Source organism: Stegostoma tigrinum, chromosome 1 (genome assembly GCF_030684315.1).
Source record: "Stegostoma tigrinum isolate sSteTig4 chromosome 1, sSteTig4.hap1, whole genome shotgun sequence".
Lineage (NCBI taxonomy): Eukaryota > Metazoa > Chordata > Chondrichthyes > Orectolobiformes > Stegostomatidae > Stegostoma > Stegostoma tigrinum.
The window spans coordinates 28,443,332-28,461,953 of NC_081354.1; the positions used below are offsets into that span (position 1 = coordinate 28,443,332).

The window sequence follows — 18,622 nt, forward strand, 5'->3', positions numbered from 1 at the left end:
TGCTCTTGGGTCACAGATTCTCCTGTAGAGGAAATATCTTCGCCAAGTCCATTTCTATCCCGGTTTCTTAGTTTTTTGTAAATTTCAATCCAATTCATCCTCAGCCCTCTAAACTCCATTGAGTACAGATCCAAAGTCTTCGACCACTCCTTATATGTAAACCTTGCATCTCCAGGACCATTCTTGTAAAACTCCTTTTAATGCCAGAACATCCTTCCTAAGACACAGGGCCCAAAAGGTATTCCAAATGCACTCTGACCAGCCCCTTATACAGACTCAGCATTACATGTCTGCTGTGTTCTACAGCCTCTTGAAATGAATGCTAAAATTGTTTTTGCCTTCCTAACAGCCAAGTGAACCTACATGTTAACCTTAACATAATCCTGAACTTGGACTCCCATGCCCCTCTGTGCTTCAGACTGCTAAAACCTTTCCCTTTGAAAAAATAATCAATGCCTCGTCTTCCCATCAAAGTGCACAACCTCACACTTTACACCGTTGTATTCCACCTGCTATTTCTTTGCCCAATCTCTTACCTGGTCCAAAACCTTCTCCAGCCTTCTCAATCCCTCAACATTACCTGCCCCTCCACCTCTGTTTGTGTCTCCTGCAAATTTAGCAATTATGCCCTCAGTTCCATCATCCAGATCATTAGCATCTAATGTAATTAATTATGGTCCTAACACTAAACCCTGCACAACTCCTTTAGTCTCTTGCCATTCTGAAACAGAACCCTATATCTCCACTCTCTTCCTTCTGCCAGTCAGCCAATTCTCTATCCATGCCAGCTCCTTACCCCTAACATCATGGGCTCTTTCATATTTAGCAGCCTCTTGTATGTCAAAGGCCTTCTGGAAATCCAAATAGGTAATGTCAATATTGTCTCCTTTTCCTAACTTGCTTGTTACCTGTTCAAAGAATTCTAACAAATTTGTTAAGCATGATCATTTGACAAAGCCACGCTGACTCAGCCCTATTTTACCATGCACTACATACAATCTCACCTTTAATAATTGACTCTAAAATCTTACCATTGACTGAGGTCAAGCTAATGAACCCATAGTTTTCTGCCTTCAGCCTCCATTGCTGCTCAAACGAGGGCGTTACTTTAGCCATTTTCCAGTCCTCTGGGGCCCTCATTGAGTCCAGTAATCTCTGAAAGATCACTACCAATGCCTCTACAATCTCCTCAGCTATCTCCTTCAGAACTCTGGGGTGTAGTCCAACTGATCCTGGTAATTTATCTACTTTCAGACCTTTCAGCTTCCAAACGTCTCCTCAGTAGTGGTCACTATACTCACCTCTACCCCAAACTCTCTTGAAGTTCTGGTCATGTTGCTGGTGTTTTCCACTATGAAAATTGATGCAAAGTGCAAATTCAGTTCTTCCACTTTTTCTTTGCGCCCCATTACTATTTCCCCAGCCTTACTTTCCAGCCAGCCCATTCTTTCCTCTCTCCGACCTTTTAGATATCACAAAAAACTTCTTGCAATTATCTTTTATATTATTAGTTAGTTTACCGTCCTATTTCATTTTCTCCCCTCTTATTGCATTTTTGTTACCTTTTGCTGGTTTTTAAAGGCTTCCAAATCCTCTGGCTTCCCACGAATCTTCACCACATTGTACATCTTTTCTTTTGGTTTTATGTTGTCCCTTACTTACCTTGTTAGCCATGGTTGCCTCATCATTGCCTTAGTATGTTTCTGCTTCCTTGGGATAAATTTCTACTGTTCCTCCCAAATAAGTCTCAGAAACTGCTGCCACTGCTGCTAGGTTCCCTGTCCAATCAACTCTGGCCAACTCCTCCCTCATGTCTTCGTAGTTACTTTTACTCAATTGTAATATTGATACATCTGACTCTAGTTTCTCCCTCTCAAACTGCAGGTGAATTCTATCATACTATGGTCACTATCCTCTGGGGGTTCCTTTACCTTAAACTCCCTAATCAAGTTTACCCCATTACACATCACCAAATCCAGAACTGTCTACTCCCCAGTGGGCTCTACCACAAGCATGCACTGGAAAACTATCTCACAGAAATTCCATAAATTTCTTTCCATGAGATTCACTATCAATCTAAATTTTCCCAGTCCACTTGTATATTGAAGTCTCCCATGATTTTTGTAATAATGTCTTTCCTACATGACTTTTCTATTTCCTGGTTTATCTTCTGCCACACGTCCTGACTACTGCTAGGAAGCCTGTACACAACTCCCATCAGGGTCTTCTTTTCCTTTGCAGTTCCTCAAGTCTATCCACACAGATTCTACACTTTGACACTATGCCACTTCTTGCTATTGATTAAATTTCACTTTTTTACTAATTAGGCAAATCCACTCCCTTTTTCCCATCTCCCTGTCCTTTTGATAGTATGAGTATTCCTGAATACTTAGCTCCAAGCCCTAATCACCTTGCAGTCACATCTCTGTGATCCCCACATCATACCTGCCAATTTCAATCTGCACTACAAACTCATTTACCTTGTATTTATACGGCATGCATTTAAGTATGATACCCTCAGTCCAGCACTGGCTGCCCCTTGTCTTAGTTGCCCCTTATCTATTGTGCCTAAATTTAGAAACCTGGCCCTTTCCAAACTCCCTGTGCTATTACATGTTCTAGAAACTTTAACAATCTCTGCTGAGCCCTCCCTATCTTTAACTATTTACACAATTTGCCATGCAGCTTAACCACTAACTATTTCATTTAAAGCCCTATTCATAGCCTTAGTTATGCAATTCACAAAGACTCTGGTGTAAGCATGATACAGGTGGAGCCCCATCCCATCAGAACAATTCCCTTCTTCCACAGTGCTGGTGAAAATTTCCCACGAATTCAAAGCCATTTCGCCCACACCAATCGTTCAGCCACACTTTCACTTTTTTAAACTTGCTGACCAAGTGGTTCATTTAGTAATCCACAGATTGTGATCTTTTTGGTTCTGCTTCAGGTTTGGCACCTAGCTGCCCACTTTCCCACAATAGAACCTCTTTTCTGTTTTTGCCTATATCACTGGTACCTCCATTGACCGTCCCTCCCCCTCCAACTTCCTCTGCAATCCAGAGGAGATATCCTGAACTTAGGTACCAGGCAAGCAACACAGCCTTTGGGCCTCTTGATCCTGGCCACAAAGAAGTGTCTATTCCCCTGATTATACTATCCCCATTTACAGTTGCATTTGTCTTTTCTCTCCCATCTTGAATGGCTCCACGTACCATGGTGCTGTAGTCAATTTGCTCATCCTTCCTACAGCACCCCACTCTTCAATCGATTTTAAAAACTTTCCTATTCGTCTTTTAGGTTGTAACATATAAATATTTTCCCTGTTTATCTTACACCTGAAAATAGCCTATAATAACTAGTCAAATTAGTAGCTTTCACCAATTAACTTATGATTTACTGTGATATCACTATTTTGTCCTTGATCCCTGATCCTGGGCTTCAATTTATCCAGTTGTAAAAAACTTTACAAACTATGCGCAAAAAAATGCAAGCAAAAAGCATCTCTTCCCCTCACCAATTTCCCACTCTGCCTGCAAATTCCGCAAACTATAAACTCACCCAGGCTGTGTCTCACTTAGGATGTGATCCTTCCTTCCTGACTGTGCAAAGCTCACTTCCAAGTTGTGCAGGCTAGCTCAATGTGGTGCGAGACCTGCATGAACGTGGATGCCCTACTAAAATGCATAGCCATTCAATAGCTATTTAGCACTGGACTGCTCATCACTATTATTATAACTAAAAGTCAGTACAATGTTTATACAATCCCCACCTTATTTTCAACTGGTGCAGGCCAGTTACACAAGTCTGTTTGAGAGGATAGGTCTACTGAATTTTTAGCCCAAGGAAATTTGGTTATTTATGTGAATTTATGGAAATACATTTGGAATGCTCTTGATATATTTGCTAGCTTTCATTTAGATTCTTATTTTGTCTCACAGCAACTCATATTCAATGAAATAAAACCACTACGTTATGCGTGCAGCTGAAAGTGTTTTTGCGTGCACAATCAAATACAAACAGCATGGAAACAAATTATCCATTAAAGGAAGATGCTTCACTATCTCTAGTAGCTAAAAAATTTTTGAGTTCTCATCAATATCAATGAATTTCCATTTTCCTTTAGTTTCAATTTTTAGCGACAATAAGCAAGTATGAAAACTTGTGAGTCTGCAGTTACAAGGTCAGTCTTAAAACAGTGAAATATTTGAATTATTGAGAATAGGCTATTTCTGTCCTTGGAGTAACTGAGTCTATTTGGAACACTCCCTGAAGTGATTTTGTGCCTTTACAAGTGTTGAGGGAAACAACAGTAAATCACAACACAGACAGCATCAAATAACTGCAAATAATGACAATCTAGTTATCACCAGTGTCTTTGTATCTGTCATCTGTATTTCTAAAGAACAGACTTCCATCAACTGTTATTGTATGTACATGAAACCATGCTTTTGAAAGAAAGGAACCGATGCGATTTTGTAAAATGTTAGTTTCCAAGTGGATTTACAATGTAGGAGGGGAGGCAGAGTCTGCAGTCCACCATATCTGAGTTAAAACTCAGGTCAGCATGCAAAAGTTTCTTGTGTACGTCAAATGCAATGAAGCCTGAAACATACTTTTAAAAGGGCAAGTTTTTACAACCTGTGCACACAGTAACTAGGGAGCATCTTTCCCTATTGTTTAGCACATAAAGTTGGAATGCAAATAGAACCCAAAAACATTTTTATCCAGCCATGTATATGCATAATTGTTAAGGAAAATTTCTTTGAAGTCCAGTAAATGAAGATCATTTTAAATTTTGGACATAAAAAAGCACAAAAAAAGTAAATAAATTGCTGTTCATTCTGTGTTTATGTCATGGACCGGGCAGCATGGATAGAATCTCCTCTTTCCTAGAGGTTTCAAAAGAGTGGAATTGCAGGGGTGGTCTTCCAGCAAAAATCACCCAGTGGCACTGCTGGATGCAAGAATGCCAGCTTGAATGGCCAGCAGATCACATACAGGCATCTCCCCACCCCCACCAAGGGTCTTGAATCCTAGGGTCACGGCTGCTGGTGGCCAATCCAATGTCCGATTAGCATGTGATTTGGCGGCACTTCCCCGAAAGTGATAACAACTTTAAGCAGCTATTAAGTGCTGTTCACCCTAGTGCAAGCTTCAAATGGCTGGGAGTTTCCATTTCAGAGTCAAAGAATGGCACTGGGGTACATTAGAGATAGTCAGTTCTGCCACTGTCGAAGGCCCAGGATTTCTCATGTCTCAAGCTCTTTTCATTTCAATACATGTGCCTACAAGTTGTTATGCAAGTTAAGTGGTGAATCATGGAGCAGGCAACCAGGAAGGTTACACTTTTATCAGCACCTGTTGCTGGAACCCCTGTTAGCAGGGATGGTGGGAGGCACCTATGTCTCAGGCCAGACAAAAATCTGGCCCCTCTGCTCAGCAATGCCTCGATAGAAGTTAAGCCCCAAGGACATCCTGTAAAAAAAGGGAGTTACTCCTTTCCAGGCAGGGCAGACTAGGGACAGAGGTTGTACACACGTCAGCACTAGTCATGATCAGTAAAGAACCAAGATCCACTGTAGAAAGAGAATGAAAATTTCATGGACTCTGCCATACTAAGTTGCACCCTGCACTGCAAATTGACACACACAGTGGCATTGCTCAGACTACCTGTACCACAGACCTACACCTGCAAGCCACAATATCCCATAAATGATTTGCCCTAAAAGTTTTACAGTCACTTCATAATGTAAATGTACTTCCTGGGCATTGTGCTTCCACTTACTTACAAGAATCCTTACAGGATTCAGATGCTGACACAGCTATGCATGCTTAAAAAATTCTCATGCATCCATTGCCATGACAATCAATCCTTCCCTTTCTCTTTTTGTGAGATAACTGAGTCCACAACAGGAGATAGAGGACCGAGAGCAGTCTGACAGTGCCAAAGGTTCAAATCATCAGCCCTGTTGAAGATTAGGTCTTTCAGTGGGCAGGGATGGATCTTGACCTTCTATACTCATTAGGAGACAGGACTGTAACAAGAAGTCAATAAGAAACACTCCAGTCTGTTGTTCTCATATTTGTAGGCAGTATCAGAAATGTAACTGAGTGCGTGTTTATCCCAAGTTACTCCCTTCCTTCTCCACACAGGTACTGGCAGCCACCAGAGAAGGATGAAGTACAGCAGGCCACATCCTCCTCCATGATTATCATTACTTCTGAGGCTCTAATGTCTTTGAAACATCAGAAGTGACACTGGCACGGCACTTATCTGCTGCCTCCGCCAGCACAGAGACACTCTCTTCATTGGGTCCACTATCTAGAAGAGGTGTTGGGCACAGTCTGGTCAGTGCCCTACTGACCTACTGATATAGGTCCTCAGCCACTGTAGGAAACATTGTCCGAGGTCTTTGTAACTCAGAGGTCCGCTCAGCCCCATGTGGATGATGTGCCTCTGTAGGTAGCCATAAATGGCATGATAAATACGTAGAGATTCCAGAAATACTAACTTTATTAGAGTGAAAGATGAAGGAGTCTATCAAAATTCACCCTACTATGGTGGCTTGGCACATGAGTGCTTGACTAGCATCAAGGAAATGTCACGGTCACCTCGGACAACCACATCTAGACACTGAGTGGCTGCAAACATGCGCTCACACCTGCACTCTATGCAGTCATTGTAAGGTGAGAGGGAGATTTTCAAATTTTAACTTAATTGAGATGCCTCTTTATATCAGGGAGACAAGGAAGTTCCAGCATGCACCTACAGCAAGGAGGAGAACCAGCCAAGAGCCAGTGCAGCATAATCTCAAAACATCCCGAAGGTATCCTGCCATTCCACTTCCCCTCTCCTGGTGATTCCATGGTCTATAGCAAATTGACCAAGTACAGTGCATCGACTCTGAGTAGGCAATTTTCAGCAGGCTATCTAGGCCCTCTAATCATCACAGCATCAGGGTATAACAGTCAATAGGCTCTTGCCACCTCATCTGGGAATGTCAGGGCAGCCCTGCACATAATGATCAGCAACAAAAGAGTGAAATATTTTGAGTGCAGATGGGGTATCGTGCATTCATTACATGTACAGTTGGTTCTGCTTTAATGCAATAGTTGCGTTCCTGCACAACATTGCATTATAGAAACTCACACTATAGAAATAACAGGGCCAATGGCCCACCTCAGGGAAAAAACACCTGCCATTCACCTTATCTACACCTTCATTTTACAAACCTCTATAAGATCACACCTCAACCTCTTATTCTCCAGTGATAAAAGTTTAGCCTATCCGGTCTCTCCTGATTACTCAAACCTTCCGTTTCCAGCAACATCCAAGTAAACTTTTATGAACCCCTTATGGCTTAATAATATCCTTCCTGTAACAGGGTGATCAGATCTGGACATAGTATTCCAGAAGAGGCCTCACCAATGCCCTGTACCACCTTAACCTGATGTGCCCTAGGACTTCAGGGATAGTAGGGGACTAAGGTAACGACTGACATCAGGTAGGATGTGGCAGAAATGGGGGGCATTCTCCAAGGTAGTTTTCCCTATTTTGTCTCTTATTTGCTTGATGCAAGGGCCATAATCCTGCTTCACTCCAGGAGCTCGTTTTGGTGAGTGTTTACACTATGGTGCTGTTACAGTTGTGCTAGTACAATGCACAAGAGACAAAGTCGAGCCTCGTCCTCACATTTTGATGAGCTCACAGTACTAGCAAAGTGAATTGTAATAACCTTTATTTAAAACAATGGTGCGAAATGAAAAGGTACTCAATTAATGAGCTATATCCCAAAGAACAAGTAGTGACCCTTCAACCAGTTGTTTTCTCAAATAAAATATAAAAGTAATTGATGATAAATCAAGAAAGTCCAAGTCTCATGCTCTCTTTGAACAATTTTGAGCTCTTTGTTCAAAGCTATTTGATAATTAGCCAGATTGGAGGGCAGGGGGTGGGCTATGAGTTACAGCAAGTAGGATCCCAATCTTAGACAATATTACAAGGCATTTTACAATGAATAGGAACATAATAAACGAGTAGATCACTTAGTCCCATAAGCCTATTCAACGTTGACTGAAATCATGTTGGTCTGTGACTTAAGTCCATACATTCACTGTTACTTCAGATCCCTTCATGATGTTGGTGAATAAAAAAATCCAACAGCAGATTCTGAATTAACAATTATCCAAGCACCGATTGCTGATTTCAGGAAAGAATTCCCAAGTCTGTGTGTTTTTCTAATTTCACTCCTAAAAAGCCTGGACTTTATTCCTAAACTATCCCCTGAGACAGGCTTCCAAATCAGGGGAAACGGTTATTTTCTGCCCACCTTCCCCATTCTCCTGGATAACATGGCTTCTACCTCCCAGAGGGTGGTGGGAAACTGGAACTTATTGTCTTAAGGATGTTAGAAGCAGAAACCCTCAACAATTTAAAAATATTTAGATGTGTGCTTGCAATGCCAAGGCCTGCAAGACTGTGGGCCAAACACTGAGAAATGGGATTACAAAAGTCAGGGGCTTGTTTTACGCACAGGCTCAATGGGCTGAATTGCCTTTATTGGCAGTGTAGACCTCAACAACTGCATTTGTATTTTAGACCTTGGTATAAAGGCAGCATTCCAATAGCTTTTCCATGCCTACCAATAAGGACCGATAGTAACCCCACTGGAACCCCAGTAAAGAAAAGTTCGCCCATGACATATCAACAACCAATTGTCTGACATTTCAGCTCCAATTCAATTTGTTGGACTATCAATCGGAGCACTTATTATTGAGGTAAACAATAATCTAAATACTACTCAATGCATTATCAAACCATTCTTATGATTAAAAGTTTCTGTTGCCATATTACATAAATGTACTCTGATAAAGTATTGTCCCTGTTAGGCAATCATTAACTTGGATGAGAATCACATCTTTCCCTCTGTCAGCCAATCCTGGACCCAGCTGAGGCTCTTAACTGGGCAATTAAATCACCAAATGTTGGCTTGTGTATAATCTCAGAAGTTTTCTTGGTTTAATGGCAGAAGCATAGAACATAGAACTTTACTGCACATCAGCCCTCGATGTTGTGCCGACCTGTCACACCGATCTCAAGCCCATCTAACCTACACTATTCCATGTACATTCATATGCTTATCCAATGACGACTTAAATGTACCTAAAGTTGGCGAATCTACTACCGTTGCAGGCAAAGCGTTCTATTCCCTTACTACTCTCTGAGTAAAGAAACTACCTCTGACATCTGTCCTATATCTTTCACTCCATAATTTAAAGCTATGCCCCCTCGTGCTCGCCGTCACCATCCTAGGAAAAAGGCTCTCCCTATCCACCCTATCTAACCCTCTGATTATTTTATATGTTTCAATTAAGTCACCTCTCAACCTTCTTCTCTCTAACGAAAACAGCCTCAAATCCCTCAGCCTTTCCTCGTAAGACCTTCCCTCCATACCAGGCAACATCCTAGCAAATCTCCTCTGCACCCTTTCCAAAGCTTCCACATCCTTCTTATAATGCGGTGACCAGAACTGTACGCAATACTCCAAGTGCGGCTGCACCAGAGTTTTGTACAGCTGCAGCATAACCTCTTGGTTCCGGAACTCGATCCCTCTATTAATAAAAGCTAAAACACTGTATGCCTTCTTAACAGCCCTGTCAACCTGGTTGGCAACTTTCAGGGATTGGAAAATTCTACATGGATTTCTCTTCTCCATTTCAGTGCTCATAAAGAATAATTATTTGATGCAAGGGGAGAAGTATCCAATATCAGTAAACAACAAATTGTAATGCAAATCTTTTCCTTAACCAAATAAAAACAACTCAAATTAAACACTGCTTGCCAAGAAATACCAACAAGGGAAGTTGACACAATATTTTCATATGTACATCAAAAAACTAATTCACAGACTGCAATGATGAAATCACCTGATGGTAAGTCTCTGAGAATTAACAAACTTCACATCTCGAATTATACTACCACATGATAATGTATGAAGAAATTAGACTGAATCGTTTTATTTCAACCAATAATATTGGAATTATATACAACGCTATATCACTATATATTCTGAAAGATTTATATAATAGGTGAGTAGAGTTGAATTATTCTCCCCAGGGTAGAACTGTTGTGTCATGACTACTACCTTCATAGCAGAGATGTTTAGTAACTTTACAAAGGAAGCCAACAGCCCTTACTAACATGAATAAATTATCGATTGTACATAGACTTTAAAACTTCTCCAACAGATGGACTGGAAATCTTGATAAATATTTAAAGTTTGAGATTAATAATATCAGTGTATATAAAAAGGTACATTTTTCTCTCTTTGAAATGATGACAAGCTTCAAACATTTTCATGTGTGAACCAGGAAAATTTCTGGGTTCTCTGAGAACTATCACACAACGAATCTTACTGCTGGACAGACATCACTGAGATCGCAATCTATGATCTACACGAAAAGAACCTGTAAAATTCTCCAGGTAGCCATATCAGGGCCATTTACCAGCCAAATCTAAATATCGAGACGTGTGAAGGGGCTTAGGGACAAAATAAACCATTCAGCCTAGGTCTTAGGTTGGGGGATGAGAGGAACCTCCAACACTGGCTCCCTTTTGAAATCAAGAAGCCCTCCCAAAGTTAGAGCTCCCTGGGGTGCCAACTTCTTGGCTTCCTTTCCCATTTCTGCCAGAACAGGACAGACAAATCTTTGTTCTGGGGCTCTGGAATTTTAACAATAGGGACTGCTTGCTGTCTGTAGCCCAGCAGTGGCCCAGCAGCTCTCAGACATGGGACTTCCGCCCAAGGAGCAGTCAAAATAGTGAAACTATGCTATTAGGAAAAAAAGGCTTCCTCATTCACAAAGGGATTGTGTAACTGTACAAGTTTTGTCATCAGCCATTCCCCGAGGGCATTTTTGGTTCATTATTCATTATTATCAATCAACCCTCTTCTTGGAATCTGTTAGAACCATGCCCTACTCATATAAGGTAAATCTTGCAGAAGCACCACATATATATTGGTTTTTGAGACCTAACCAAAGAGGCTAACATTTTCAGGGGGAAGGGGCATATTGTCTCATCTCCCATCTTCAACTCGTCCATTTCTTGGAAATTATTAGACAGGGGCGCATATGGCACTATAGCCTGTATTGTGGGCCTCATTGACCTGTAGGTGTCCAGCAGCAGGCTGAAAATAGGATGGTAAATTTGCAAATTTTTATTTAATCTCTATGCTCCTCAGATGAAGTATTCAAGGTTCCTTGGTTGCTGATCTCCATTAACAGAGATTCAGTCATCATCTTTGTGGAGTCCTCAGCTGGATGCCATGCACGTGTTGGAGCCAGTAAGGGGGTCTTTCCCCAGGCAAGACAAATATCAGCAACTAGGTATTCAGACAGCGTAGCTCAAATTTGTTAGAGTGATTCTGCTTAGAAAGAAAAATTTACCAGTATACATAGAACAAAGGGCTGTGGTGGGAGTGTTTCTTTTCAACCCTACTCCTTCCACAGATAACGTAGCAACTAAGAAAAACTGGTGTATAAATAATTCCTCTAGCCAATAATGGGGAACACAGGAGTTAGTGAAACAGAGGAACTAAAGAAAATCTGCATTAGTAGAGAAATGTTTTTTGAGAGATTATTTGGAATGAAGCCTGATAGTTAACATCCCAGAATACTTAAGGAAATGGCCTCAGAAATAGTGGATACATTGGTGGTCGTCTTCCAAGATTCTTCAGACTCTGTAACAGCTCCAACAAACAGCAGGGTAGTTAATGCAACTCCACTATTTAATGAGGGACGAAAAGAGAAAATGGAATTATGGACCAATGAGTCTGATATCGGTAGTGGGAATCATGCTCAAGGTTATTACCAAGAATTTAACAGCAAAATGCTTAGAGAGCAATGACAGAATCATCTCCAGTCATCATCATCATCACAAAAGTGAAATCATGATAGACAAATCCACTAGAATTCTTCAAGGATGCAACTAGACAAGCTAATTGGGAAACCAGTAGATGTGGCTTATTTAGACTAACAGAAGGCTTTTGACAAAGTCTCACATTATAGATTAATGTGTAAAACTAAAGCACATGGGATTGAGAGTCGTGTATTGAGATGTATATAGAATTGGTTAGCACACAGGGAAACAAAGAGTAGGAATAAATGATTCTTCTTTCTGATTGGCAGGCAGTGACAAGTGGGATACTGTGGGGATCATTACTAGGACCCCTGCTGGTCACAATACATGACTTGTGATTTAGATGAGGGAATTAACTGTAATATCTCAAAATTTGCAGATAACACAAAGCAGGTAGAAGGGTTAGGTGTAGGAGGATGCAGAGTAGTTGCAGTGTGAATGGGTAAACCATGGCAGATGTAGTATAATATGGATAAATGTGAGGTTATCCATGTTGGTAGCAAAAATAGGAAGGCAGATTATTACTTGAATGGCTATAAATTGAGACAGGGGAATGTTCAATGAGATCTGGATATCCTCATACACCAGTTGCTGAAACTAAGTGTGCAGATATAGCAGATAGTAAAGGAGGCAAAACGTATGTTGGCCTTCACAGCAAAAGGATTCAAGTACAGGAACAATGATCTTTTGCTACAATTATACAGGGCACTAGCGAGGCCATATCTTGAATATTATGTACGGTTTTGGTCTCTTTATCTGAGAAAGGATGTTCTTGCTATTGAAGGACTGTAGCAAGGGTTCAGTGAATTGTTTCCTGGGATGGCAGAACTGATGCTTGAGAAGAGTTTGAGTCAGTTAGGATTGGAAGAACAAGGGGGTATTTCATAGAAATCTATGAAATTCTAACAGTGCTAGACAGTTTTGATGGAGGATGGATGTTCTCGATGGTAGGGGAAGTTCAAAACCAGGGTCACAGTTTAAGGACAGGGGTAAGCCTTTTAGGATTGAAATGTTGAAAATTTCTTCATGCAGAAAGAGAATAGTGAGCCCATGGAACTGACTCACAAAGTGGTTGAGGCCAAAACATTGTGTGTTTTCAAGAAAATGGCAAATATAACTGTTTTGGTGAAAGGGATCAAAGAATATGGAGAGAGTGCAGCATTAAGGTATTGATCTGGCTGATCAGCCACGATCATATGAAAGGCACAGCAAACTCGAGGGGTCAAATGGCCTACTCCTGCTCCTCTCTTCTATAATACTATGCCTGCAATCGAGAATAAGACATTTTAATGCCTTGTGCTGGAGTAGGTTCTGGTAGTAAATTAATAATTGGAACATATAAACCATTATGCCTTGAATATAAATGTTTTGTGAAATTTTCAGTGATGCAAGTCACATGAAGGGAAAAGATACAAAGAAGAAATATTTTGAGCTGTTACATTTGGCAAAAGATATTTGCGTAAACACCAAAAATGCTAATTTTATTTAATAAAGGGCATCCAATTAATGACTCATGCATGTACAGTGAGTCTTCAATTAATTATAAATAAAAGAAAAGAAGTAAAGAATAAACATACCTGAATCAAGAAGTGAGGAATTTTCTGGGTCTTTAATGGTTCTGTGCAACAGATTGCCACAAAATGAAGTTGGCTGGTAAAGAAGAGATTACAGGGAAATCACTATAATCATATAAATACAGAACATTATTCGACAAGAAATTGTCACTGGTGATATTAAAGGAATGAAGGCTGAATGCATTTGTATAACAACATACAATTTGCTTTTTCATTCCAAATACTAATGCATTTGAATGGAATAATAGCCCCATTAAGATGCCAGAAAATTGACAAATAGATGTGTTAAGCTTTCAGGTGCTAATATCATGTGTTGCAATATCCAGCCTTCTATCTCTAAGCAAATTTATTTTCAAATACCAACAGATTTCAGTTATAGTGCAAAATGCACAAAGGACTCAAACTTCTAATCTTACGGGTTAAAATATTTTTTAATAAATTTAATCCTATTCAGCAAAAAATTGTATTAAATGTCATTCATATTAATATTAAATTAAATTAAACTTGTTTTGGCATCCATTGTCAAGAGAATTAGTAAGGTATTGGTACTTTTCCTTTGCCTCTTTTTTAACCTATCTCCAACTAAACTTGCTAAAAAGAATCACTCTCATGGAAGAAACTGTCATAACATTTCATATTTCAACTTGATACATCGAGCAGGCAACTGATATTTACAGATTCTGCTTTAAAATATCTCTTGAATTGGACTTTCTTTTAACCATGTGAAGTTATGCATCGATATATACTGGTGCCTGTAAATATGTAATTTTAAAATATAGTCTCCAGACATCTTGGCAAATTCACCATAATCCAGAGTTATGTCAGTTACTGATACTGATACTCTTTCCTTAGTTATACTGTTACAGCATTGTCGTCATAGCAAATTCTTTTGAGAAACATTACTATGTCAACAATTGTCAGACAGAGTCATAAGTCAGGTACCTGTCACATCCAACTTCTGCAAATTGAAAATATGGTAATTGAATCTATCACCATAATTTCTAGAAATTGATCATTTTCAGAGTACTCCAATATCACACTGAAGTAATTAATTTCTCTCAAGTGTATGGCCAAAGCTTGTGAATTGAAATTTCTCTTGCCTCCTTGACAACTGGAATAATAAACCTTACCCGATGTCAACTAATACAGATTTCAAACTCCAGTCTCTGAGCAGGAATTGGGAATATAAACCCTGCTTAATTGTACCCTCACCAAACAGAAGCTAACTGTAAAAACCCCACTGCAGCCAGCTGAGATCAATTATGTTGTACTGAACAAGGATGTAAGTTTGAATGTTCATAATCATTGTCTTTCAGTTGGGAACTGAATTAAGAATCTGTCATCAGTCATTGCTCTGAAACAGAAATAATTGTTCTCTCGTTGTCACAGAGCAGAGATTTTTCACTTTTATGGAACTCTACTCAAGGAAAATACAAGCTTTCTATTGTCTGAAGCAAAATTCCATTACTTTTTGCTTTGAAATGGCTTTCCACCCATCATAATAATCAATAATAGACTGCACCAACTGTTTTTTCAAAAATGCAGGTAAACTGTGAGATATATTCAGCAATGGATCTTCCATTTCTCTAAGCACATTGGGGTACAGTTTTTTATTTACAAAAATGGGCAATCTCACAACCTGCATATACCTTCACACTACGAAGGAATGCACAGCAAGCTATATGACTTTCACCAAATGGGGAGAATAACTGGGCAAGCAAAATAATAGGAACAGAAGAAAAGTAAAAGGCAAATCATCTCTTGAAAATGTTCCACCATTTAATTAGAAGACTGCTGGCTTGTAAAAAACAAAACTAACCTATTTTTCTAATCACCTGTTCAGAGATGTTATTACACACCTCTGAAGCAGATGGGACTTGAATCGAACCTCTCAATCCAGGGCTAGGGACACGATCACTGTGTCATAAGTCGGTCCCCAAATGATTGCTGATTGGTATATTAACTCTATTTCCTCAACCGCCTTTGTTCTGAAATGCTTAACACTCCTACCAAACAAAACTATATTGCACTCATTTATGAAATTTTCAAATTACATGGCCTGAACAACTTATGGAGCAACGTTTGACAATTGCTCTCTTCGTTGTACAAAGTGTTCACTGACACCACGTGATTGCCTCACTCAAATTCCAATCTTACACTCACTTGTTTCTGACCTTCTCATTCCCCACCACCAGAGGAAATAGACTAGACAGCTAAATACCATCGAACATTTTTTAGGCACTGTAATGGGACTAAATTAAAAAACACAACCAATAATGTCTGACTTACTACCTGAGCTATGAATAAACTGGCATAGCATACAAAGAATTAGAGAGTTGAATGTATGGCTCAAACATTGGTATGGAATAAATGTGTTTCCATTTCTAGCATGCTAGCAACAGGCAACTGTTTATAGAAGCCATTTCAAACCAGCTACGCTAGGCCCTGCATCCTGGGGAATCAAACAGAATTTGTGTGGAGGGTTTTAAACCAAATAAAGAGGGGAGTATTCATTGAGGGAAAATACAGTAGCACAGATTATAGGGTGTCTATACAATAAAGATAATGACTATACGACAGGGAAGAGCAGAATGTAAAAACATAAGAATTAATGAGCAAATAGGGTCAGAATAGGGAAAAATTAAGCAAAAACGGTGGTTTCTTGACTTTACAGAGCTTAAGTATGGCTGAAAAATGACATTTTGTCAAAACCTTTCATTTTGCACTTATCAGTACAATTCATAATTCAGAACACACTGGAGTATGAATAAGGGGAAACCCAATATTTGTATTGTATGAGGTGAGTGCGCTGACTGGTTGATTCAAAGTGTGTGGACACTGATTGTTAAATAGACTCTGGTAGAATTGTTCAGAGAAAGCATCAGATAATAATGATTCATAGCTCACCTGCCAGGTTTTGTTTAAATTTAAAACCAGACAGATCAAAACTGATTGGTCAAGGCATTGCCAGGCTGTCACCTGTTTTGCAGAGTTGAAGCAGGCACAGTGCATGTGTATGTTCTTCCTGTCTGCAAAGAACTGGACCTTTGTATTAACATACATAGCTTCCAGTACACCCAAGTATGTCACACTGCAAGCCTGATTGGTAATCTTAAATTAACAGACAGGGTAATTCTTTGCAATCAGGAATATATAGAAAATGTTGTACAACTGCAGAATCAGTTGTGGGTTTTACAAGTGCAGGCTGGTTGGGTAGTCACAAATAATCAAAGGGATACACTGTTCAATACAATTTGGAACATACAGACTATATACCTGGCACCAACCAGCATTGAAATTCATGTGCCACATTGCTCATTTGTGTGATCAGCAGAACATTTTTTTGACATGACGACAGCATCCTGTTAGTGATGAACGTTGTGTGTGTTGTTATTGCATAGCAGTAATATAAAACAGCTAGCTTCATCCATTGCTCAAATCTTGGAGATACTTTACTCTTCCTGTGTAGTTGGAGGTAGATTGGGCACTCTTCAGAACCAAAAATGATGGTATTAGGGCTGTTTGTGTGTATGCATGATATGCAGTGAGAAACGCTCTTATCAAGGTAGTAATTATCTTGCAGGATAGATTTAATGCACCCTATTTCAACATTGAACAAATGGCTCAGTCCCTATTTACAGGGTTGTCAAATGAGCAATATTAAAGTATGTCAAACTGAAGGAATCCCAAAGTATATGTTGAGTAGTGAAGGTAGATTTGCAGTAGACATGGCCCTTGGCCTATTTATTGATTAGAATGTTAAAGAAAGGGAGATCATCGTCTGTTCCACTTCAAAGATGAATTTGAGCACAGAAAGGAGCCCATGTAGGGAAATTCTTACATGTTACTGACAGATTCAAATGTAGCAAACGTATAATCTACATATCAGGAATACGCAAGCGGTAGATGGTTAGGTGCCATTCCATCGAAGATATGCCTCTCAGAGAATCCAGCAAAGATGTTTGAGAGAGTTGAGTTTAATAGAGATTCTTTGTCAATACCATTAGTTAGTCATGTATTATGTTAAGGCTCAACTGTGTGAGTTGATGAGTTTGTAAGTTCAAAGAATACTGCTTCATGACTGGTGGAGGGTCTGGATCACCACAATATAAAGCTGCCGTGCTGATGTCTAGAGCTTGTTTGTGTGGAATGTTGTTTATGGGCTAGCAATGTCAAATGAACATATGGACACTGCAAGTTCTGTCAAGTCCCTGAAAACGAGAAGGAATCTTTCACCTTGGGATGGAAAATTTGGTCAAAACTGGCATAATAATTCACCCAACCATTTGGTCAGTTCATGTTGTGCCAAGTGTCTTGGGGAGCCCATAAAAACGCAGTCACTGTTAGCCATGATGACGAACGCTATTGTGTACATAAACAGGCTGCCTGTTCTACTTATACAAATCCAACAAATACCTTTTAGCTTGCCTACAAGTAAGGATGTCCAATGGATACAAATATGCACTCATCATTAAGAAGTGTGTATTTTGTCACAATTGTAAAGCAGACTATTCCAGTGCCTTTGTTGAGTTTACCTCCAGTTTGGCCATGGGCTTCACACCACATGTGAAAATCAGCCAAGTCTCTGGGAATATGGCAACATACACTAGATCAGTCAGGCCAAACTTCAGGGATTCGCTGTCTTCAGTAGAAATTGGTTTGTGTCAGGATAGCTGGAAATAGAGGAATTCTACAGCAAGTCTACCTGCACTGGTCAGTCTACACATTGGGATTCTTACAGTTTTACACATGATTAGATTGGCATTGTCAGCAACCCCAAATGTAACGTCAGAGACAGATACAGGCATGAGGCTTAAAGAAAGTGAAAGAAAGCCATAGTCCTAGAGAACCACAGCCTGCTCTCTCAAATTCAATAAAAATGACTGGTGATGAGTTTAACCTAGAGGACACTACACCTCTGGTGAAGGGTGAGGACCAGCAGGCAGGATGTTTCAAACTGACTTTAGCTCTTATATTAATTGAACCTGTGGTGTTGGCATCATTCTGTATTGCAAACCAGGTGCCCAGAGAACTGAGTTTGGTGCATCAAAGCCTTCCTACAACATAATGGGTACCTTAATCAGATTATTTCTCACTGTATATTACGGAAATACATTAATGACTC

The 18,622-nt window shown here is 39.8% G+C and overlaps 1 protein-coding gene across 9 annotated transcripts in view; it reads right to left on the bottom strand.

The window, feature by feature from the left end:
• The window catches only part of inpp4b (inositol polyphosphate-4-phosphatase type II B), a 698,832-nt gene that overhangs the window by 195,170 nt on the left and 485,040 nt on the right, over positions 1–18,622 (bottom strand). For all 9 annotated transcript variants that reach the window (XR_009443252.1, XM_048533451.2, XM_048533444.2 and 6 more), the window contains one exon: positions 13,501–13,573. Coding sequence is in view for 8 of the 9 variants with exons in the window: in XM_048533451.2 (XP_048389408.2) it covers positions 13,501–13,573 (73 nt within the window). In the remaining variant the exon portion in view is untranslated. The remainder of the gene's footprint in view (positions 1–13,500; positions 13,574–18,622) is intronic.